The following is a 26,210-nucleotide window of genomic DNA, read 5'->3' as shown; positions in this document are numbered from 1 at the left end:
TTACAATCCAATGCTTAAACATGAATTGAGGTTTAATGAAAAACCTTATGCATGTGATAAAGAAGCCACGGCTGAAGCTAGATGAGAAAGAAATGTGGGTAGGGAGAGTCGCTAGGATGAGACGAGACGTGGAGTGTGGCATGAAGTCTGAGATAGAAGGCAGCCAGGCGCATGGGGCAGACGTGAGCAGGTCGATTGGCGGGAGCAGGGCGACTAGCGGGCGCACGGGAGGTACGTGCTTCTTTTTTCTCAATATTTTTAAAAGTAAATAATAGTTATCTTAAGTGCTTGCCGAGCCTACCATCATATTAAAGATTGATGACGTGGCTTGGAGGTGGAGAGGCCAACGATGAGACGAAGGCAAGCCGAGGTAGGATTTGACACGACAAGAGTCGGGCACGCGTTAGGTAGGTGAACGAGTAGTGATTGTGACGCCTGCAGCAGCAGCTGACAGTCGTGGCGATGATAGGCAAGGACAGAGGCGTAAAGATAACGACCAGGGTCAGAGCCTTCTCCCCTTTCTTCTTCTTCTTCTTCTTCTTCAATCGCACAAGCAATCACACTAGACTTCACAGTAGCAGCATCTGTTCATAAGTACACATCTTGATGCTCTGATACCACTGTTGGATTCAACAACATGAGGTGAGAGAGAGAGAGAGAGCTCAGGTGGATATAGCTCCATCAAGCTGAATCTATTGATCTGATAGATGTTGATGAAAGTACAAGTGATGGTAGCTAACCCTTTCACCCTTACTTAATGCTAAGTGGTGTAAAATGTGTTCACTCCTAAATACGCACTTTTATGCACAATTATGTGTGTTCATACACGGATTAAAAAATCTAACAATGATAGGAGCAACAGACCAAGCAACAACCTTCAAGGGCATGTGGTAGCTCAAGTTGCTTGGCGACTGCTTCTAGTTGTTGTGAAAGATAGCACTAGGCCAACTTGGTAGCATGATGAGGGCAACAAGGATAATGATGTCAGAGATGATGATGGAAGCAAGAACTTGGATAGTTTCCATCCACTTTGGATCCTCCATAACATCTTCAAAGCTACCACGCTCTTGTATTTTCTCCAACTCATCAATGCATAGTTGACCAAAAGTTCTTGAACTCTCCTTTGTCCCTCTATCCTCTTCAACGTGTATGGCACACCTTGATCTTTAATCATTGGTGGATCCCTACCATCCAAGAGCTAAGTTACCCAATGAGATAATGGATTTCTTTTATCAAAATCTATAGATTCATTATTCTTATAATATTGAAGTCCTTCATGTATCCTAATCACCATAGGGATAGGTAGACACGCATCTCATGGTTATGGCTAATGTGTAGGAATTTCTTGGATATCTAAAAACTTTCTTCCTCCACTTAATACAACTACTCCACAAACACTATATCATGACTTATGATAGCCTTCCTTCAGTAGGGTAATGGAGTCAATAACCCTTTGACTCTTCACCATACCCAAGGAAAATGCATTTTTGGCTCTTTGCATCCCCCTTCCCACTAAGTTATTAAAGCATCTGGCACATGCTTAAGACATTTAATTCCAAAGGTGTTGAAATGAAAAACTAAAGATTTCTTACCAATAAAGACTTGCAAAGGAGTCATTCCTTTCATAGCTTTGACATACATGTAATTTAGAATATTGATAGTAGTGTTAACTACGACTTAAGCCCAAAACATGTCCATAAGATTTGTCCCTTTGAGCATACTTCCTGTTATCTTCACTATGATATGATTATTGTCCTCTACTATACCATCTTGTTGATATGTGCGTACCAACAAAAGCTGTGCTTAATTCCATGATCCTTACAATATTCTATGAATTCATTTGAAGTTAATTCAATCCCTCTATCTGATTCAAGTTTCTTTAGCATTTTGCCAGATTTCTTTTATAACTTTGACATATATGTAATTTAGAATATAGATAGTAGTGTTTACTGCTACCTAATCCCAAAACATGTCTTAAAGATTCTTCTCTTTGAGCATGTTCCTTGTCATCTTCACTATGACACAATTATTGGGCTCTACTATATCATTTTGTAGAGGTGTATATGTGACTGAAAGTTGCACTTACAATGTTCTATGAATTCATTTAAAGTAAATTCACACTCTCTATCTAATCCAAGTTACTTTACCATTTTGCCAGTTTCCTTTTTTACCAAAGCATACCATTGTTTGAATTTTGCAAAGGCTTTGTCTTTAGTCTTCAACAAATATATCCATGTCTTTCTATTGGAGTCATCATTCAAAACATGAATACTCAAATGACCGACGCTTGCTTGTATTTCTTACATCATTTGTAGTGTAAGCTATGAACCCATGCAAGTTACTTCTTCAAGTGGCCCTACTAACAACTTCACCATCAACATTTGTGATGTTTGCACCATTCTTGTCAAAGTGAATGCTCATGTCATAATCAATGATTGCAACAACAAAAAGTAAGTTTCTTTTTATATTCGGCACATAAAGTACATCTAACAACTTTTTAGTAACTCCATCACTTGACAAAATGAAAATAGTACATATATCTTAAAGAGTGGACTACTTTTGCCAAATCTCTTCAATAACAACCCAATTCAAGGTCTATTTGAACATCATTACTGCACTCTTTATGGGCCAATCTAGTGGATTTGACCATGTCATTCTCATCTATAGTTTTCTTCCTACATTCACTTTGAATGTGTTGTCTTCTTGTAGTAGAAGTGCTTCAATCTCATCTTCTTTCTATCATTTGAAGAAGATGATGAGAGGTTACCAAAGTCTGTAGCTTGGCATTTCATTGTATTTGCAAAGCAATATTCTCTCACTGCAACTATTATCGTGCCTTTTGTCATGATTTTTTCTTGCAAGATTGAACAAAAATCATTCGCAATTGAAGAGCATGGAGATCTATTTCATCTAATCTCTCCTAATTACCATTGACCACGATTGAAAAGAAGATAAGACAAGCTCTTCTTTTATATCATTATTTAGTTAGAGTTGAGTGACACTATTGAACAAAGAACTTACCTATCTTAGGGAGGATTCTCTATATAGGTTGCTATCTCAATTGGAGATTGATATACATTTCATAAGTTACTCCAAGAGATGTAGATGCAAAGACTATAAGTCTTAAGGGCATTAGAGCTAGGATAGAGACCATAACAAAATAAGTATTTCTAGAGTGGAGGACAAATTTGACCACTTCTCAACCCTAAATTGGTCTCTTGTTCAAAGAGACATCCTTCTTGGGTTATCACAAAGATAAGATATTCACTTTAATAATGGAGAAGGATGGTCCCCTTCAACAAGAGGAATTGGATTGAACACAGTTTACAAGACATTCTAGACAAAGAATCATAGTACTGACCTAGTCTGAAACAAGTTGATATATCAACCAAACCAAATCACCTACTTGTTAGATCTATGGAGATACTACCTTATCCAAGAAAATCCCTTCAAAGATTACAACAAAATTCAGCATATTGGGTTTAGAAGGATCAATTCCTTGATAGGCCATAGAATGTGGCCTTCTTTCTTTGCACTACCATCATAAACAAGAGGATTCAAATAAGTAAAATCAAAACCTACATTTGATAAATCCCTTAATATTTTTTTAACACAAATAAATTTTAGATTTATCTTTCGTATAACAAGTTATAGAAAATTCATGCTAGTCAAATATCATATAAAAAATATAAATGATAAGTGATATAATAAAGTATCTAATTAAGATAACAAAAACATGAATCTAAAAGTTCACAAGTCATGGCATAAATGTTCAACCCAATTCAAATATATGTTCCTACCAAGGCTCCATCATAACTATATGCATTTAGAAAATAACCATCCAATATAAGCACCAATCCATTGTACTTAATAGATTGTTTGCAATACTTCATTATAAAAAATAATCTATGCATGGAATACTTAAGGTACTCCATGAATTCCCAAGCATAATTAAAAATAACAATAGTCACTCTAATCACTCAAGTAACATGATTCTCCTATTTTTTGTTTCGATTAACTATCCTAAATATCTTTCCAATCAATTTGGGAGCTCTAACATGTATCAAAGAATAACAACATGATGGCATCCAATATATGAAGACCTAAGCTAAACGTTAAGTTGCTCTTTATTATATTTTTTAGAGAATCCACAATCACATGAAATAATACCTACTAAAAAACCATGCTTATTTACAATAAATGTATCACACTTGGATATATATCTCATCAAGTCCTGATAATACTATAAATTTTTGAAGCATCATGCATGCCCTTATTTCTTGTAACACATATAACATTCTAATAAAATTTCCTCGCATATTTATACACTTTTAAATATCAACTGCTTGGCTATTAACATTGAGTTTATCAATTGATCTTTTCAACTATTCTTGAGTCTTTCTATCATACTTAATTGAGTTCATGTGATATGAAGAATGATTGAATATATTCAATGCATTGAATACTAGTATATCCTCAAATCTATTAACAAACGTGCTAAATATTTTGCACATATGCTTGTGTAAAACAAACACAATCGAAAAGAGAATCTATCTCATTTTGCAACACCTTTCAAATTATATTTTAGTCCACGAATGCATCTTCTTTTTTCTACATCACTTTTTACTTATACTTTCTCTCTCTTTTTTTAGACGCCTTGAAAACAGCAATGTATTTTAGTATATGTACATGTAAAACACCATTAGTAATCATATATTTTTAACTTTTTATTTCTTACCATATTTAAAAATGTAATAAGATGCTTTATGCTAGCATCAAATTTATTATCATCACATATAAGACATCTATTATTAAGCTTCTTAAATATCAAATTTAAAAAATTACTAATAGTTATCACATCTATCTCACAACTTCGAAATTCTATGTTTAGTTTATTTAACTTTACAAATACATCTACTAAGAGATTTATAAGATAAATTGCACAGTAAAAAATATAGTATATTAATATCACTTTTGAATGTATGATATTATAAATATAAAAATACTACAAATGCATGCAATTTTATAGCTTTCTAGTGACGGAATCATCAAAATATTTTTACAATGCAGGCATATAGTTTCTTAATAATAAAAACGGCATCTAAAAAAGTGATAAGAATGCTACAACTTTTATTGTGTAATTCAACATATAACTCTTAGTAGACAAATTTACAAAGTTACACAATCTAAACTCAAAATTGTAAAGACAAGAGATGAAAATGACAACTATTGATCATTTGATCTTTGAAAAGCTTAATAAGAGATATCGTACATGTAATAATAATCAATTCAATATTGACTCAAAGCACCTTGTTGCAGCCTCAAATATAACAAAAAATTAAAACATAAAATATATAGATGCTAATGGCATCTCACATACACATATATTAAAATATATTGTGATTCTCTAAGTGTCAAAAACAAGAGAAAAAAACTATGAATACAAGCAATTTAGAAAAGAAATATAATTGAATAAAATTATTGAAGATAGTGCAAATGAGACAAGTACTCTTTTGGAATATATTTCTATTGCTTAACCATATGTGCAAAATATTTTACATGATTTAACTAGTAGATTTAAAGAACTATCAATATTTAACAAATTCAATATATTTAATCCTCTCACTATCACATGGACCCATGGACCTAATTAAGCAAGACAAAAGGACTCAAGCATAATTCGAAAGACTAATCAACAAACTTAATGTTAATAGTCAAATATTTGATCTTTAAAGGTGTAGAAAACAGCAAGGGATTTTGTTGGATGTTATATTATATTGATAAGAATAGAAACATACATAATGCTTAGGAAGTTTATAGTACTACAAAGACTTGGTGGAATCTATATCCAAGCACGATGCATTTATGGTAAACAATGATGGTTATTTCACCAAGTATAACTTCATGTGAGAGAAGATTCTCTAGAAAAAATATATTTAAGTGAAGTGAGCGATGCACAGTGGCGATGCAATGTCATGTGATGAAAATATCAAGTAGAGAGCAAAATGTGAGCAAGAGTAGAGAGTGAGAGTCACAGAGAGAGATGCACGATGTTCTTGGGTACAATCTTTCTATGTATACCTCTTTAGGTTTTAGATAGATATATGTGAAAGTACAAATGTGCTAAGGGTCTGTTCACACCCGTGCACATATAAAAGGCACTGTGGCCCTTTATTCCCAACAACCTCCCACCTAAAGGCAATGTGTCTTAAGAGGAGAAAAGAATCAGCTAAGTCTAGTTATGTACAAAGCTGAAATACGTGTACCTATCCAACTCCCATCATCTGTCGGCAATGAGCAAACCGCTCTGCTGGAAGACCCTTCGTGAGAAGATTTGCAGGATTATCATCTGTATGCACTTTGACAAGCTCAACGCTCTTATTGTCAAGTACATCTCTAATAAAGTGATACTTCACCTGCATATGCTTCGTCTTTGCATGAAATACGGGATTCCGTGCTAGCATGATAGGACTTTGACTATCACAATGGAGAACAGGTAACTCTGTAATGCCAAGCTCTCCCACCAAACGTAAAAGCCATAGAGCTTCCTTGCATGCCTCAATGGCAGCCACATACTATGTCTCTGTAGTAGACAATGCAACACACTTTTGTAGCCTGGAGATCCAAGAGACTGCTCCTCCTGTGAAGGTAAACACATACCCAGAAGTGGACTTTCTACAGTCCACGTGACCAGCATAGTGTGTATCCATAAAGCCAACGACATATGCCTTCTGCTTTCCAAAGTAGATGCACAAATCCTTTGAGCCTTTGAGGTATGTCATAATACCTTTCACTTCTTTCCAATGCTTTATACCAGGGTTTGCCATGTATCTGCTAACCACTCCCACTGCAAAGGCAACATCAGGACGTATAGCAACCATAGCATACATCAAACTGCCAATAGCTGAAGCATATGGTATCCTATCCATTTTAGCCTTCTCATCATCAGATGTAGACCTATCCTCTGCATTGAGTTTCACATATGGAGGCAATGGAATCCCAATTGTTTTCCCCCCCTCCATATTGAAACGCTGCAAAACCTTGGAGAGATACTCTGTTGAGATAGATAGAGTAATCCTTTTGACCTATCTCTGAGTATTCGTAGGCCAAGAATGTGATTTGCATCACCAAGATCCTTCATGTCAAAGCTGCCATGAAGACTTTGCTTCAGTGAGTCCAAGGCATGAGTATCCCTGCCAGCAATCAGTATATCATCAACATACAAAACCAAGATAATCAGGCTACCATCTGTTGTCTTCTTGGTGTACAAGCAGTAAATGTATCAAACTTATGATACCATTCTCTTGGTGCTTGTTTCAGCCCATACAAACTCCTTTTGAGTTTACATACCATCTTCTCTTTTCCTTTTGCCACAAACCCTTCAGGTTGCTACATATATATGTCTTCATGCAGATCACTATGTAAGAATGCAGTCTTTACATCCATCTGTATGAGCTCCATACTTTAGTTGCAACCAAGCCCAAAATGGTTCTCAATATAGTCATCTTGACTACAGGAAAGAAGATCTCAAAGTCAACTCCATGTTCCTACTTGTACCCCTTCTTGCTTTGTACATTGGTGAGGAACCAGAAGTGACCATCTTGTAAACCCATTTGCATGGAAGGGTTTTCTGCCCTTTAGGCAACAACACCAAGTCCCAAGTGTCATTTTTCTCAAGAGATTCCATCTGTCACAACATGGCTTTATACCATTTCTTGCTGTCCTATCTGTCCATTGTTTCCTTGAAGCAAGACGGTTCACCACAATCTGTCAACATGACATAATCAGCCACATTGTTTGCATTAGGAACGAATCTATCAAGTTGTCTAGTAACCCTAGACGATCTTCTAACCCAATGATCATTGTTTGCTAACTATTGAGCCTGCAAATTTCCATTTTCAGCTTGCTGTCCTGGCATTTCAACCTGCAAATCAGCATTAACAGCTTGTTGTCCTAGCTGTTCCTACACATCCAGTGGCTTACCATTATGGGCAATGGCTGGCTGATCATTTCCAACATTATTTTCTACATTTGCAAGCTCATTTGCAGCAGGAATTTGCTGCTGTATAGCGGACACATTTTGCTGTCCAAAAGGTATTTCTTCCCGGAATACAACCCTATGGACCTCCTCAGTCCTTTTTGACTGTTTATGCATGTAATCTTCCCGGAAGATAACATCATTGCTGCATACTATTTTCCTTTTCTCGGGATCCCATAATCTATACCCCATTTCACCCTCATCACCATATCCTAGGAAAATGCATTTACAGGACTTTGGCTCAAGTTTGCTATGTTCTTCTTTACGAATGTGCACAAAAGCCTCGCAGCCAAACACTTTCAGGTAAGCATATGAAGGTGGCTTGCCCGACCATACTTCCAAAGAACTGTTCGGTGACCGATTAATCAAGTGAACAGCTGTTATAACAGCCTCTACCCAAAACCCATGGGATAATCCAGCATGAGAAAGCATAGTATGGATTTTATCATCTATGGTCCGATTCATACGCTTTGCAAATTCATTTTGGGGTGGATTATGAGGGGCAGTGAGCTCCCTCTTTATCCCTTTGCTATCACAAAATGCCTGAAAGGCCTTCGACACATATTCCCCACCATTGTCAGAGCGAAGATACTTAAGTGTCTTATCAGTCTGATTTTCAACCAATGCCAAGAATTTTTTAAACTTGTCAAGCACTTCGTCCTTGCTACGAATAGGGTAAACCCATACCTTCCATGTAGCATCATCGACAAAGGTGACAGTATTTCTTTCCCTCTAAAGATAACCCTGGCATCTGACATACATTGGAATGTACTAACTCTAGAGGAGAAGATTTTAACGAAAGAGACTTCTTATGGGACGTCTGTGCATGTTTACCATAAACACAATGATTACAATGCTCAAAATCAGCATAACGAAAACAAGGCAAGTAACCCAAACGGAAAATCACTTTTACTTCAATTTGACTCATGTGTCCCAACCGGCCATGCCACAAAGAAACACTTGGCTGCTCGGTCACGGCAACAATATGGTCACGCACACTAGATACATGGAGAGGATACAAGGTATCACTTTTACAACCTCTGGCAATCACTCTAGATTCCTTACAGTTCCTCCATTTCCCATCACCAAAGGTGGTATGAAATCCATCATCATCTAGCTGCCCTGTGTTAATCAAAATCTTCTTGAGCTAAGGTACATGTCGCACATGCTGAAGTGTGAAGACAAAACCATGCTGAAACTGCAACTGCACACTGCCAATACCTGCAATGTCACATGCATAGTTGTCCCCAAGATGGACAACACCATGTCGACCCCTTGTATAGTCAAAAAACCACTCATGATGAGGGGTGACATGAAAGGAAGCACCTGAATCTAGAATCCAAGTGTGCATGTCATCATCCGTATCTAGTTGCCCTGTGCTAATCAAGCTTTTCTTGAGTTGAGGTACATGTCGTACATGCTGAAGTGTGAAGACAGAACCATGCTAAAACTGCAACTACACACTGCCAATACCTGCAATATCATATGCATAGTTGTCCCCAAGATGGACAACACCATGTTGACCCTCTATATAGTTAGAAAACCACTCACGATGAGGGGTGACATGAAAGGAAGCACCTGAATCTAGAATCCAAGTGTGCATGTCATCGTATCTAAAGTAAAGCATATGTACTAAAGTGTGAAGAGACAAAGAGTACGTCATTCCCACAGTCACTGTCATGAGTGACTACATTCATCTCTTCAATTTTGACACTGCTCTTTTTAGGCCGACTCTCTTTCTTCTCTTCCTTGCTATCATATGTTTTCTTGCCCTTTCCTTTCTCTTTCTTTCATTTGTAGCAGTCACGTTTAAAGTGACCCTTCTTGCCACAATGATGGCATTCAACATCCTTACCACGTGATTTACTATGTCCCTTGCTATCAGATTTGCCTTTCTGCTATGATCTGCCCCTAGTATGCAAAGCACTGGAAGACTTATTGGATGCATTGTTCTGCCGATTCATTTCTTCCATGAGTAAGAGTACTCTCTACATCAAGATACAAAAGCATCGCATTAGAATTGCTCATAGCAGTCCTGAATGTATCCCAACTCTCTAGCAGTGTGCAAAGCAAGAACATAGCCTTAAATTCTTCATCAATCATGAACTTCAAGGCAACCAGCTGGCTGGAAATGGAGTTAAACTCACTCAAGTGAGTAGACATTGCTGTACACTCTTTCATACGCAAATCCATAAGATTTTTCAGCCTGTAAACTTTGCTTGCGGCACTCTTCTGGGCATACCGTTCTTCAAGTCCAATCCAAATAGCATAGGCAAAATCCAAACCTTCAATGTTAAACAGCAAGGTATCAGAAATCGATAGCTCGATGGTTGAGCATGCAAGCTCATTTAACTCATCCCAATCTTCCTGTTCCATATCTGCGAGCTTTGCTCCTTTGGTCTTAATAGGCCGTGTCTGCTTCTTCTGCAACAGGATATTATAGCATTGTTTTTACCAGACTGCAAAGTTATATGCTCCTTCAAGCTTCTTAAAGTGCATGAGATGACTGTTGTCATTGCTGCCAACCATGATTTTCAGCCCAAATGTGACCCAAAAATTCAGCAAATGCAGGCCCAAACTGTCACACAAGTGACCAAGGTATAAAAAGTGCCAATTAACAATACATAACCACGTAAAAGCAGAAATTTCAGATCTGCAAATAAATTTTCAGAAGCACTAAACCTTGTGCTACAGCACTCCACAACTGATTACAGCTGTTCCAAGGACAAATACATCACATTACATGAGAAGTCCCAAATTTTAGCTGCAATTTCTGTTGTACATGCACCCACAGGCACAAAATTTGACACGCACACTCAATAGCCCCAAACTTTTTGTGCTCAAAGCATCAACGATACATCTGCACTATCTTTGACATGCATAGAATAGGCCAATTTTGCCAAAATAGAGCAATTTCAGCAAAACCCCCAAATTTTTCAAAGTGCTAGATGTCCAAATTGCATGGAATTAAACCCGCATGTATATAAAATGACCAAATGGCGCACAAATTTCGCCCAAACAGCAAAAGCCCCAAATTGCACGGGGTCCAATGTGCATCAATGTCAAGAAATTGGATAAATTTCAACCCAATTCTTGCATGTACATGAAAGGCCCCAAATGTCAGAGGCAAAATGTCACAAATTCCTACAATTTCTAAGACAAATATCACTCTTGTGTCTTGCTCGCATCAAATCTGGACAAATCCTCAAATTTTTGGCACAAATCTGCCCAAAATTCTGAATTTTGCTTACATGCATAAACGCTCGTCAGTGAGCAAAGGCGAGTGACTACGTCTGACCAAGAAATGACGATTTTGACCTGCATGCAACCTAGAACTGTCGCCTGACTGAAAACGTGGCCTGTTGACCTGCGCCTGACTGCACGAGCTATCGCATGTCTGTCCAGTGAAAGAACGATGACGAGCTGACCTGCACGGACTTCGAGAAGCACAAACACCTTAGCCGCAGCTCTGATACCAATTTGAAGTGACCAATGCACAGTAGTGATGCAATGTCCTGCGATGAAAATGTCAAGTAGAGAGCAAAAGATAAGCAAGAGTAGAGAGTGAGAGTTAGAGAGAGAGATGCACGATGTTCTTGGGTACAATCTTTCTGTGTGTACCTCTTTAGGTTTTAGATAGATATATATGAAAGTACAAATGTGCTAAGGGTGTGTTCACACCCGTGCACATATAAAAGGCACGATGGCCCTATATTCCCAACATTAAGAGCAAAATGAGGTTTAGCTTACGACTTAATACATTGAATGTCTTAACATTGTTATCCATTGATACACGTGATAGCTCTCAAATTGATTGAAAAGATATTTGGGACATTTGAATAGATGCAAAGAATGAAATGCATTGCCATTGGAGTGATTGGATGAACTCATGTTATTGCGACGTATCCAAAGGGGATTCATGAATTGTCTTAAGTATTTCATACTTAGCTTATTTCTTATGGTGAATTGTTATTAGAAATCTGTCTAATTATGATAGATTGTTCGTCATGATAGATTATTACTTCTTGAGCCTATATAGTTATATTAAATACTTGTTACAAATATGTCTATAATATTTAAATCTCTTATGACTTACGAGCTTTAAGATTTGTTTTTTTCATCTTAATTAGAGAATTTTTTAAATGTTACTTATCATTAAATATCTTTTATTTATCATTTGACTAATACGAATTTTCTATTATGTGTCATGAATAAGATATTCTTAAAGTTTGCCAATCATCAAAATCTTTTAAGGGAGTTGGGATTCATCAAATTTTAGGTCTTGTAGCTAGTAACCACTTCAAATTGCCATATACAAGACATCTACAATCACTTCTTCTTAGACTTTTAGAGGATGCTAGATGATAATCTTTATGCTTAGAAAGATCTCTCTTCCGATGGCTACTAGCTTATAGAAACTTAGCGGTTGGTACATGGCTTGGATGGGATAAGGTCCCAATGGCATGTGCAAGATGTGGTGAGCCAATGGAAATCTAGAGATATTGCTTATGAGACTATCCCAAAACCAAGGCATAGAGAAGAGCCCTCAAGATGGTCTTTCAAGGCATAGAGACCACACTCATAACTTGGGGAGACATAGCTTGGAGCATAGAGAGAGACCCAACGTGTGGATACAAGGATTTTCAGAGAAGCCACTCCTTTTTTCATTGACTAGGATTCAGGACTACCACTCTAAAATAGTCACAAGCATAGTGGACCCAGGCATGGTATCAAAAATCGGAGCTGATAGCTAGTATTATTGCTTAGCACATTTAGACTGCAAGGTGCAGCCAAGCTTTAAATCTCCACGATGTCTCCACTACAAAGACTCTTTGAAGGATTTGGACAGAGATCGTCCATACTTTATGCAAGAGATCTGAGAGGTTGTAGGGTGGCTCTGAGAGGATGAGCAGGAGAAGAGATACCCTTTTGCAGATTCCAAAGTATCCTTTCACACAGCCATTCTATTTATGATGCACTTGGCTACTCTTTGAAAGATTCTTTTGTACTTTTGGCCTTACCTCAAGGGGATTTTCTCGGAGATGTTATTAATAGACTTCCCTTTTGTTGGGAAAAGAAGGGCAAGTCTCCTGTGGCATCTAGAATATAAAAATGATTTTTGGGGCTGTTTAAGAGCCTTAAAAATATGATAATTTGGAAGGAAATTTTAGGTGCCTTAACAGATAATGCCTTAAATCCGATGAACTTTCATTAATGGCAATATCCTACAGTTCACTACATCTGAGTGCATTTTGGAACTTGGATAACTCATTTGGTAGCCCGAACTATGAGAAGAGATGCTCCACTGAGAAATACTCATATCCAGATGTTCGTCCTCTGTCAATAGTCCAAGCCACTATAGATTAAGTCTCTATCATCCTGCCCTCTAAGCCTAGTAAGCTCTGGGGAAGTCCCAAATGTTCTCTCTCTAGGACTCAGTTGCACCACATCTCCCACACGCTAGTCAGGCTATGCCAAAGCCAAGAAATAATGTCCTACCAAGCTTCTTAGTACCAAAATGCAAAGATACTATAATCTTTCTTGGCCTACAGCTATCGTCAAATCACCTCCAAAGGTCTATCTGAGTGATACCTCATCTGTAATAGTGTTGTGCCATCGCTGAGATTGCCTTGATCCTACTTATCCAGATGATCTTTCCTAATCCTGGAGCCATATCCTGGCTCCTAACTACAAGTAATTGTAAATGGATAAACGTATCATCCAATTGGAATGGCCTACAACCCTAATCTGCTAATGGGAGCATGTCCTCTGAAATAAGCCACACCATCCATCAACTCCTCTTAAGACCTTGTATCTGTCCCAAAAATAAAGTTGTGGAAGAGGTGCTTCACTTGTACAATACACAATCAGAGAGTGAACAAGATGGAATAATATACCAGCAGGTTACTAAGAGGATCTAGCCAGCACTCTCCTGAGTCCCTACAAGAGACAATCTCGCTGAGCTCCAATAAAGAAGCTTCTATCTCATGCTTTAAAAGAGAAGAGCAGCCAACTATTGCTCTAATGTACTGTCAATCCCAGTTCAGCATCCTAAATACTTCACAAAGGTCCCATGTGGAGCCCGCTCCTTAGGCCTGCAAACGTGTGGTTGGCTTCACAAACCTACAATTCATCCAATTTATGTGAAATAATGAAAGCATTTGATGCTAGGCAAAGATCTACATAGCTGCAACAAAGGTTCCATCCAGATAGATAGCAGTATTATCTGCAAATCAGAATGGGAAGCCTAATCCCTTTAATACACAAAGGACCTCATGGTTAGCAGCCACAAAGAGAAAGAGAATGGGGACCAAAGGGCATCCCCATCTAAACAATCTACGTATACTGAACCTATCCCCTTCTAACAAGCACTTGACTTAATGCTGAAGTAAAGAGTTGCAACACCTCAGACTAACATCATGCCCTCCATAAACTCTGAATCAACTTTCTCGTATGCTTTCTAGAAGTAGAGAAGCAAAACAATATGGTCCTAGTCCCTCAAAGGTAAAAATATTGTCTAGGATATTATGTTTCCAGACAAAGCCTGGTAAGGGGGATTAATGATTTCTAGTATCATTGAAGAAAACCTGAGAGAATGATCATGTTTGCTCTTGGAAGCATTTCCTAGCAAGATGATTAGTGTCCACTGAGTGATTTCAAATCCATTCCCACTAGAAGGTGAGACAGTCCCTCAGAGAGTCTCTCTCACATATTTTCTAATGAACAGTTTATTAAATACAGTAACATATCTTCTTCTTCTTTTTCTAACAATACTGTTCCATACCTTTACTAGGTGATGTGGAGCACTACTATATACCTGATAAATGAGAGATTGGAATCTTTTGTCTTACCAAAGACCTCCTTGTTGATTACGAAAGATTGGAATAGTTTGTCACATGCAAAGGCCCCAAGTGTTCATCTTTTATAGTTTCTTCAATGGCATTACATAGAAAATTTATTGGCTAATAGGCTGTACCATCTATTAATTTATTCATCCCTAATAGTATGCATTTATTAAGGGTCAAAATATTTTCCACAATATCCTGTGCAGATTCAATTTGATTATGCAAACTGTTCAAATCAAAAGGTGGTAATGATCTAGTTGGATATAAAAGAGCCTGCAATCAGATCAATTGGTCATCTCTATCACAACTTAGGCAACTCTAGGTTTTGAAGTAAATTTGTCAAGTCAAATCCGTGAATATGGACAAACAGGAGATATCAGACCTCAATTGTTTTCAAGATCTGCAATATATTGGAATCTGCACTGATACATTATATACTATAGAGATATATCTAAGCAGCATTCAACACTTTAGGACAACGCATGGAATCTTACCATGCTGAAGCACAATATGTTGACAAGAAAAGGCTTGATCTCCCAGCTTGTGCCAGAACTTTGATCAATAGATTAAGTGGCCTACAACAAAAGTTTCTGCTTTTAAAAAAGCATCAAAAACCGAGACTAACTAACAGTGAGAGTTGTCAATGATCAGAAAGGTACAAAAAGAACAATCAAATACATAGCTTGTAAAAATATTACATAGCTGTCCAATTGCTTCCAATTATGTAAGAAAGGTTTAAAGCTATAGAATAGTTCTTCTAGTAATAATGAAATTTTTACTGAGATGAAGAATTGTGATTTATGCAACGTTTTTCACAGAAATGACTGATAGTAGCCAAGCCTGAGCAGTGGATATGAGCAAAATAATTAGTGTAACTCCTTTTTGAGCGACCTCTTAAAAAGAAGCTACTAGAAACTACAATATGTACCAAAAAAGTCAAACATAAGTAGGCAATAACACATTCCACATGAATAAGAGTCTTGTTGAAGCAATGAGCGCGAATGTGAAAAGCAAACACTATTAGTATACACCTTGATGAACCTGTTTTGGATGGATTTATGAAAATCCAGTCAATTATGGGTCACCGTCACTGTGTTAGGGTCATTATGAATAGGGTGATAACATTGTCACTCCACACGTGGTACTAATGAACAGAAATGCAGCTAGTAGAACCTTTTGCTTACCATGCATGAACAAGCAAGCAAATCACTATTAAACTGATGCAAAAAAGAAATAATATGAGAGGGATCTGCCTTGCCATCATAATACATACTCATGGAAAATAGCTTCGGGCTATATGGTTGACTTGGAATCTTTCTGCACACAAGCTATCTCATGGGCAAATGACTCCAAGGTAGTCTCATATGAAATTGCTACCTCATTTCATTCAGCCTAAAGTGTTGTCTAATTAACTAGCTCAAACCTTATGCACTTTCACCATCCACCAATGAAGATTTTGACCTTTTTTTCCCCCATTGTGTGTCAGATGCTTGGTCCTAACTGTACAACTCCAAAAAACAATAAGAGAAACCCAAGGCAAAATTGACCCTCTGATCATATACTATAGTAGTAATATGGATGTGTGCAAGCTATAGGTCAACAAATTTAGAATAGTGGAAGGTGGAATAACATGAAGAAAAGCATGCACTGAAGGTATATCTGATGGGAGCACTCTAACTGTGGCCTCAGCCACAAGCCCAGATGCATCGGAACCACAATAGAAACCCCTCTAATTGGGAATCATCAAGTACTAGTTCATCATCCATATGATGGTAATGGTCTGTCCGATAGACGTTTTGTAAGCTGTGCAGTAAGCCCACAAGGCTGCCATCAGCTTGTTATCCCAGTTGCTGCGTGAGGCCGAGACTACCTTAGTTAGGACATTGACTAGAATCTTATTTGTGGATTCTGCCTGGCCGTTTGCTTGAGGGTAGTATGGAGAGGATTTTGAGACACTGAAGGCTCCCTCCCAAAGAAAGCCTCATAGGGAGTCATGTCTTGTAAGGCCAAAGTCAGAGAATGGTAGCAATGTGAACCGCAACAGCCACCGCCTCACCCCAAAGGGAATGAGGAAGACTCCGATACTCCAACATCAATCGGGCCATCTCCACCATGGTCCAATTCGCACACTCCACCACACCATTCTCTGATGGTGTGTTCGGATGAGAATACTCCACCCGAATACCATGATCCCTGCAAAAGTAGGAGAAGAGATGAGAAGTAGACTCGACACTGTGATCAGCTTAAACACCATGAACTTTGGAAGTAGTTTTGCGTCTTTGCAAACACCTTCCACTCGCAGAATTGAGAGTACACCTCGCTCTTATATTCCAGAAAATATGGCCACACATAACAACTGAAATCATCAACAATCAACATCAGATACTTGGCCTTCCCTAGGAAGGCCATGCCCATAGGTTCACAAAGATCAGTATGAACCGACTCCACTAGAGAAGAAGCCCTCCTAGAAGCAACCTATGGGTGAGGCTGCCTATGCTACTTGCCCCTCAAGCAACTGGGACATAAATTTTGAAGAGGGAAATCAAGAAGTCCCTCCACCATCTTCCCCCTCAAGCCCGCCAAATCACATCAAGGTTTAGATGCCCATAACGAGCATCCCAAAGCAGCCCAAGCTCGTGGGAAGCTCTCACGGCTAAGGCTGTGAGCTTGTAGAGCCCACTCTCCTGTAACCTGTCCAAAGAGTTGCACCTGTAGAAGCATCCTCCACAGTGATTGCATCCTGGGTGAAAATGATTTGGATACCTAGCTGTGTAAGACCATGGACAGACAAGAGGTTAAAACCCAAATCAGATACCTAAAGAACTTTGGCGGAAGAAGACCTCCTGTCTGAGAACAAAGATAAAGTCCCCACGCCTCAAATAGGGACAGTAGAATTGTCACCAATGGTGACAATGCCCCCTCTGGAACGTACATTCTGAAGCCAATCCTTCCTGAAGGTCATGTGAGAAGATGCTCCGTTGTCCACAAGCCAAGGTTTCTCCTGAGTGGTAGAAGCTAGGGCTATATCCTCCACCTCAAACAAATGTAAAAAGGCAGACTTTGTGATTGTCGGGGTAGCCTTCAAATCCTTCTCTTTTGGCTTCAAATGAGGGTACTTCTGCCAACACTTCTCTTCGGGGTGAGTGCCCTTCCCACAGTGTGGGCACTTGGGCTGCTTCTCCTTCAAATCATTCTTGTCCTTGGCCTTCTCTTTCTCCTTCTCCTTTTTCTTCTTCTTCTTCTTCCTGTCACCTGTACCTGTAGTAAAAGCCTTGGTGGAGCCAGAACCACTGGCCCCTACCTCTCTGAGTCGCTTGTCATGCTCCAAGACAAGCGGTGAAAGCTCCTCCCATAAGAGTGTCTCGCCGATCCTCGAGGTGATAAGGCTGGTGTAGAAGACATTAAACCAAGGAGATGGCAGCTGAGTCAGAAGAATCATAGCCATGTCCTTAGAGGAGATCTTCCATCCAAGAGAGACAAGCTCACCCCTCATATCCTCCATCTTCGTGATGTGCTCCTTCAAAGAGGGAGAATCATCAAGACTGAGCAGCAACAACTTCTTCTCAAGGGAGATCTTGTGGGCAAACGTCTTGTGTTGATACAAAGAAGCAAGCTTTGCCCACACTTCTGCCATAGTCTGCAACCTGTGAACATGCACAAGAACACAAAACGGACTTAAGAGTTGAGTTGATCCCATAAGGTGGCACAGTCCATGGAGATCCCACCATCAAGGTCCTCCTCAGGATGAGCAATAGGTGAAGAAACAAGCGCCCATAGATCGAAAGTGTCGAGGATGCACCCCACCTTGCACGACCATAAGGAATAGTTGGAACCATCCAACTTGTCTTCCTTGGAAATGAAGGGAGAATGGATACCTATATAGAGGGAATCAGTGAAGACATGCGAACATCCAATGGTTGCTTCTTCGATGGGGCCTTCACAGTAGATGGAACCCTCTAAGAGACATGGACAGAAGAAGGATGCGGGTTCGAGGAGACTCATCCTGTCTACGATCACGAGACTCCTGATAGTCATGTCTCCGTTCAAAGGAGTGGCGAGAAAGAAGCTCCTCCTCCGAGTCATCAAAGCCTGAAAACCCGTAAGACATCTCAAACCATAAAGTTTCCTAAATAGTAAGAAAATGCTACAACTCTGTTTAAATGGCTTCGCTTCTTGCCTTGGAAGTGGTTTTAACAAAGTTGCTTAAAGTATTTTAACAAAAGAGAACAAAACCCACTAGACAAACGACAACCGATATTTCCTCAACGTACATCGATCCCGAACTCAAAACCCTTAGCGTTGGCCTTTTCGATGTAAGTTTATCGACATTTATTAGTTATGAGCTTATAGGCTTAAAAGATATTAAGCTTGGTCATAGCAACGGATACTGGATTATTACTTTTATGGCTACAGTATAGCGGAGTTGTTGTTGAGCTAGCTTATTTGAAACCAAGAAAGAAGCTCCTCCTAGTCATCAAAGCCCAAAAACCGGTAAGATATCCTTCAAATCTGTAATCACCAAGCAATCTGCAACAGAAGACAAGCAAAATGGACCGCCTGCTCAAGGGGGATCACAGTGAACGTTGTCACCTACAAAAGCAAAGAGAAAAAAACTGCCACCTATCCTCCAAATGAAGTCACCTCCTCTTTAGTTGCTATTGGAGACCCCCAGAGGGCTGCATTTGATGAAAACACTGGCTGCAACTACTAACATAGTTGTCGCCTCCACCTCCAGGAGTTCCAGATCAGAAAAAACGCAGGTTGTAGAGGCTACGTTTGGGCCTAGAGCTGCACCGCCTTGGCTGCAATGGGTGGAGAAAGGATTGATTGGATGGTTGGTGTTCTCCTCTACAATGGAAGCTCTCCTCCGTGCTCTCAATTAGGCGATGATACCATGTGAGAGTGTGCAACAGAAGAAGGAACACGGACACACACACACACACAGAGAGAGAGAGAGAGAGAGAGAGAGCGAGAGAGAGCAGAAAATGAAGGGAGAAATATTGCATTGACTGAAATGAATGCTGAATACAAAGCTGTGGACTGATCAGTCCTTGCACGCAGCCTAGGCACGCAGCCCAAAGCATCAGTGAGGGTACTAGATCAAGCTAGAAAAGATGGCAGCACCAATGTCACATAGGAGAGGGAGCAGTGTGTGCTGAATCTGCAAGAAGTGAATGAGAATGACTAGGGGGGCTGCTATATATAGCCCCCAACCTCCAAAATCTGGATGACCTGCTAGTGGCAGCCCTAAACTGGCCGACTGCCCAAGAAATGGGCTGACTGCATATGAAACTCCTTAATTGGGCAGACTGCCAATCCAAAAAAGAAATGCACACTAAAACACCAACACACTAGACTGATAGAGCTCCTCTATCTCCTACCAGACTATGAAAGGAGCTCACAACCAGGAGATGACAGACTGACATACAAAATAAGGCAGGCTAACAGTGGTGTAGTTTGATCCGTTGAAATGAGTCTTGTCATTAAATGCATGCTTGGCGGACAAGAAGTTTGAACCATGAGGTATTTGTGGGGTAAGATGGATATGTGGGGTAAGATGGAGGATAAGATGGTGGTAGTAGTGGTGGATAAGGAGGGGGTAAAGGTGGATAGGCAAAAATAGACTGCTAATGTCCCATGGACACAACATAATGATGGGATGGTCCACTAGGTAATGCCATAGAGACAAACTACGATACCAAACGATCCACACTTGAGTATGTCTAGGATGCACTTCTAGAGGGATAACTCGAAAGTGTGTGGATGAGAGGTCTTCACCGCTAGTATGCCACCCGGAAAAGGGTATGTAGAGGTCCTAAAGGATGTGCCTAAATGTGCAAAACCCCCTGGTGTAGTGTGTTGTGGATAATGTAGTGCAATTAATGGACGTGGAAAGGAAGGTGCAGCGAAAGATGAGGAAGGGATGGGTGGGAACCCAAATGGATTTATAATGGATGTTATTGTGGGAAACACGATCGGTCCCTTTTGTTCATTAAATGTATTAGATGAAGCTGCACCTACTCCAAATTGACTATGAGAAATAAAATCATTTAAAGAAAAAGGAAGGGATAGATTACTTACAAGTTTTTCTTTCAGCTTCTTACCTAGTTTGAGTTCATAAAGAAATGCATGTCTTCCTCATTACTCAGAAACCAAAGGTTTCTTTGAAGAGTCCCTTCTTGACGAGAATCTCCTGATCCAATAGAAAATATACATTCAGTTGACAAAGAATCTCAAATAATAGGGCTCGTACCTAGCATTGGAGAAAAAATGTATTGTGGAAGTGATGTGTAATCCGAGCCAGGTTCCACTTGTTGCGGATGGCCAATCAGTGGAGATTCTAAAGGTCCTACAAGATTATTAGTTTTGTGCACTGAATCTGAAGGAGAAAAGTCTGGCTTACCATTAACCTCCTGCTAAGCTCTATGCATAAGGATGAGATCATACTCAACGGAGGCAGAAATCTGATATGGTCTGTGGACTCCATGGTAGTCCGGGCCCATATCAAATTGGACAAGCTCAAAAGTCCAATCCTCATCATTTCTATCCATGTTTGGCTGTGGAGACTGGAGTAGTGTTGTGAAAGTGTTCGAAGTCATCTGACTCTTTTATTGTTCCTACTTTTGCGGATGAGCTTTCCGATCAAAGGCCAAGGTTTCTCAAAGAGTACCTAGCTCTAATACCATGTGAATAAATGTTCTAAACATAGGAAACACAAAATCAATCATACAACAAAGCATAGACTGATAAACACAAAACACAGTTAGAATTAGGATTAGGGTGACCCAGAGACAGTGAACACAATGAATAATAAAGTGAATGAATATTGAATATATAATGCTCATGCAGAAAACACACTACGCAATGAATGTTGAACCTCGAACTCTTGTATCTCTAGAAACAACGCAAAGGTTATGAGTTGGAGAGTGTGTTATACTCCAAATGGATCCTGAGATGTAACAAAGGTAGGTCTCTGTGTCAAACACCAACAAACGCAACCAGGGAAGGCTAGATCTAATACAAACATTAGTGCAGGAAAAAGAAAGACTAAAAACGCAGGTACCTAAGGCGAGAGAAAAACAGGCGATTATGCAAAATAGGTAAAATGCAAGCTGACTATGCTAGGCGACAGGTGGAAACTGATGGCAACAGTTGGAGGAGAGAGGTTAACTGCAAACGCAGGCTAGATGATGATGGTGACAACTGCCATTGATGGCAATTGGATACAGACGATGGGTAACTAACTGTAGCAACAGCAAACGCAAATTCCTTGATGTTGGTGACAACTCTAGGAGATAGATGATAGGTATAGAGGATGGAAATAGGCACTAGATGATAGTAGACTACGATGGAAGGCTCTGACCAGGATGTCCTTCACTAACAAGGTGTGGGCAACAGAGATATGGCTCTTGAAAACTATAAAACGAGATTGAGGAAGAGTAGTGGGCGGCATGCCTATTTATAGAAAGTTTGGGGCACCCACATTTGGGATTTACACGTGGGACACACTCTCGAGGATTGCGCTTCTTTTCAAAATAAAATGGTTTCTTCATTAATTAAGCATGTTTTGGGGCTGTTTAAATCAGGTTAATGCATTTTTAGCTCAAAAACTCCTACACGAGCCATCAGTTGTTGGCAACTCTACCCTTGAGCATCTTGTACTCTCTTTTGTTCATTTTCAACTTTCATTCATTCACTTTAGAGTTATCTTTCTTCTCTGTTTATGTTTGTGTTTTTGCGTTTTGTGTTTGTGTAGTGTTTTCTTTTGCAAACCTTAGCATATCTCCATAGAGTAGTGAAGGGAATGCCCACAACATGACCTTACATAGAAGATTTTTTGGTATTTCTCTACTACCAAATAACATATCTTTTCCTTTAATATTCTTTTTGGGGTTTTTTTTGTGGGTCAAATTAGGCCAAAATGTATAATAATATATCAAAAATTAAGACATGTTGCTCAACACCTTCGACGTGGTATGACCAAGGAGGTTAATGCAGAAACCAAAATACATGGAGGTACCAAAGGAGGTGAGATAGCGGTAATTATCTTTGTATGAGTCAAAGTCAAGCCCAAACTCCAAGGGAGATGTTAAAGGAGATCACTACCACCATTGGCCTGAAACAAGGTTGCCTACTCTCACCCATACTCTCATGGTTCACAAGAACATAGAAAACAAAGGGAATGCTTCCAATTTCCACAATTACTATAAACTTATATTTCCCTAGCAAGAGCATAGTTGCATTCTGTCCACAGATGGAACGGATCCATCCAATCAGTCTAGTCCAATCAGATCTGTCTGATCCATTCTGTATTCATCTAGTCCTATAAACACAGATAGCAGCTTCCAAATGGCACCTGGACGAGGGGGGCAGCAACAATCAAGAGAGAAGCAACAGCTCACTGAGTAGCGCACGGTAGCCACCAACGGGGAGAGAGAATGAACCTTAAACCCTAAACCCAAAGGTGATGATGGATGATGAGGAGTGGAGGGAATGCCCTGAACATGCATTAAATAGGATTTGTCTACTATAAGTAACATATCTTTTGCTTTAATAATTATTTTTAAGGTTGTTTTTGTGGATCAAATCAGGCCAAAACATAACAATTAATTTTAGTTGCTCAACACCTTTGACATGGTATAACCAAGAAGTTGATGCAGAAACCACAGTACATGGAGGTACCAAAGGAGGTGAAATAGGGGCAATCATCTTTGTATGAGTCAAAGTCAGGCCCAAACTCCAAGGGAAATGTCAGAGAAGATCACTAGCACCATTGGCCTGAAACAAGGTTGCTTACTCTCACCCATCCTCTCATGGTTCATAAGAACATAGAAGAGTAAGGAAATGCTTTTAATTTTCACAATTATTATTAACTTACATTTCCCTAGCAGCACTTCATCTATGAGAGTGTCGATTCTAGCCTCTCTTATTGCAATCAGCCTAACTCGGAGATACACAAGAGGGATAATTGGCTCATCCTCAGAGTTCAAACCAGTGATATATCGAACAGATCTCTAATTACATTGATAGACTTGGAGGCCCAAGTCCAACTAGGAGGATTGTTGACTCCCTTGTTGCTCTATGCTAATGATATTGTGGTCATCTCAGATACAACTTAAAGACTACAAAGACCCCCTAACCTTTTGCCAGGATAAGGACCTCACAAGTGAACCTTGGAAAGACCAAGGTAATTGTGCTTAATACCTCAAGTAGTGGGCAAAGAGACTATTAGACTTCACTTATGCTGGCAAAATGGTACAAAGTCATAAGCTATGTTTATTTGGGGTTCACCTTTGTTGGACTGCACTTAACCATAAGGAGGATGGCAAAGGATATATTGACTAGAGGTTATGCTACACTTGCAGCCATGGGAGACCAATGTGCACACATCCAATTTAATGAACTCAGATGGCTTTGGTTATCCGATACACTAGTTACCCTGGCACTTGTATACAATGCTCCTATCTGGGAAGTGAGTCTACCAGAAGTGGATTCACAACAGAGCAGCCATCATCAAGCATAGGGGAGTTGTATGATGGATGGGAGTATATGGAAAGACTGTATACATATATACGTATGTACACCGAAAGCGTGCATACTTATATCACATCATTTTACAACAAGTGCGTTACATGCTCAAGTCACATAGGCCATTTTGGCCTTTTGCAGACATTAGTATGTCTCTCTTTCCCTTCTACACCCCCCATCCCCAAACAAGTAGCACCATGACATTGACATGGAGGGCTGTGTGTTCCATGAGAAGCTGAAACCATAGGAAAAGTGGGAACACAGAATAATTAGGAGCAACTACTATATTTAGAGTATATGTTAGCTGATGCATATCTAGTATTAGAGTGTTCAACATTTTTTACCTTGTAAAATTAAACAATTAAAACACTAATCATCTCCAATATGTTTTACTATTGTTAAACTTTTTTCTATTGTTAAACAGTAGTGCACATTGGTCTCCCATTGGTCCTATTAATTTTTCATGTTTGTGTGCATAGTTTAGAGAATTGGCAAGCCTTATGATAAGCTGTTGCTTGTTACTAGTTAATAAAAGCAATAAAAAGAAACCAGAAACTACTGTTAGTTCCAAATGTACACACCTTCTGGTTAGTTCTTTGAAATGCATGATCAATGCAGGTATAACATAGAAGGGGACATATAGCATCAGTGATCGCAGGTATGATGGGCCTAAGAAGCAAAAAATGTGTGAAATGCAGTCCTGGTTTCCATGTATCATCTGAAAAGTGTATAGCTTGCTGTTAGATTGATGTTGGGTTGAAGATAAAAACAGACTTAGACATAAAGAGAAACTGATACTTACAGTGCATGGGATTTTCATATCTGGATCAAGATAAACACCATGGCCTTTTAATCTGTGATATTCCTCAACTGATTTTAATGTCAGTAATGGCTTCCCAAATGCTAGATCTTTTATCCCTGTTACAATAGGAGTTGTTTTTCCCCCATGTTTGTTGAGAAAGCTAATGTACGACGATGGCAAGCTGTGAGGATTCAACACCCAAGACGATCTGGAAAATGGAAGAATCACTCAAAAGTCCAGCAAATTGAAGTCAGCGCTGCATAAAAGTAAAAACTGCTAAAATGCTTGAAAGAACAGGTTCCTTTTCTCAAAACACAGATAAGACATAAATTATACCTAAAATACCCATTGAATGAATAAGAAGAGGCATTTATCAAGCAACGAGCTCACATTAAAAAAGAATCTCATTCTACATTGCATTAGACAACTCCCATGAGAAACTGTGACATCAGAGATACACAATGTGCTTGCGAGTTCAATGCATGTGAAAGGCACGTAAAACATAGGTGAGCTCTCATTACAATGTTCATCAAGTGACTCAGCAAATGCATTAGAGGCACCTCAAGATCAAGGCAGCCAAATCCTATTTAGAGGACTCATGTTACCATATTTCGGTAGTGATGTGAACACAGTTGGGACTGCCAAGGTACTTTTTTCCGTCTCTAGGAGGTTTCCTCCCTACCCTTGTATATATGCCGGGGCACTTTAGGGCATACTTAGTTTTGTAAATCTTTTACTTTGATACCACTCAATATACTTGTGTTGTGTGCTCTCAAGCTTCTTCTTCTCCAAGTTGTGTGTGCATTCCTGCAACCCTATCCAACAATTGGTCTCAGAGTGGTTTTGATCTCTTGGGCAAAGTCGTCAACACCCTCTACTTGATTTCCTCCAATTGGGACAAGATTTGACAAGCATTCATAGGATGAGATTTGACGAGCATGTGTTTTGACCTCCGTTTGCACTATTGTCAGTACTGCACAGGCTATTTCATCCGTTT

General features: G+C 39.3%; 1 protein-coding gene across 1 annotated transcript in view; it reads right to left on the bottom strand.

The window, feature by feature from the left end:
* The window catches only part of LOC148024669 (uncharacterized), a 77,992-nt gene that overhangs the window by 20,988 nt on the left and 30,794 nt on the right, over positions 1–26,210 (bottom strand). Inside the window, exons 3-5 of the mRNA XM_087693600.1 lie at positions 25,214–25,421; positions 24,993–25,129; positions 15,378–15,458 (exon numbers count right to left, since the gene is read on the bottom strand). Coding sequence (XP_087549726.1) covers positions 15,378–15,458; positions 24,993–25,129; positions 25,214–25,421 — 426 coding nt within the window. The remainder of the gene's footprint in view (positions 1–15,377; positions 15,459–24,992; positions 25,130–25,213; positions 25,422–26,210) is intronic.

Source organism: Lygodium microphyllum, chromosome 15, assembly GCF_053477565.2.
Source record: "Lygodium microphyllum isolate KBCC chromosome 15, Lygodium_microphyllum_v1.1.10, whole genome shotgun sequence".
In the NCBI taxonomy this organism is placed as follows: Eukaryota; Viridiplantae; Streptophyta; class Polypodiopsida; order Schizaeales; family Lygodiaceae; genus Lygodium; species Lygodium microphyllum.
This window is presented reverse-complemented; position numbering and strand designations above follow the sequence as displayed.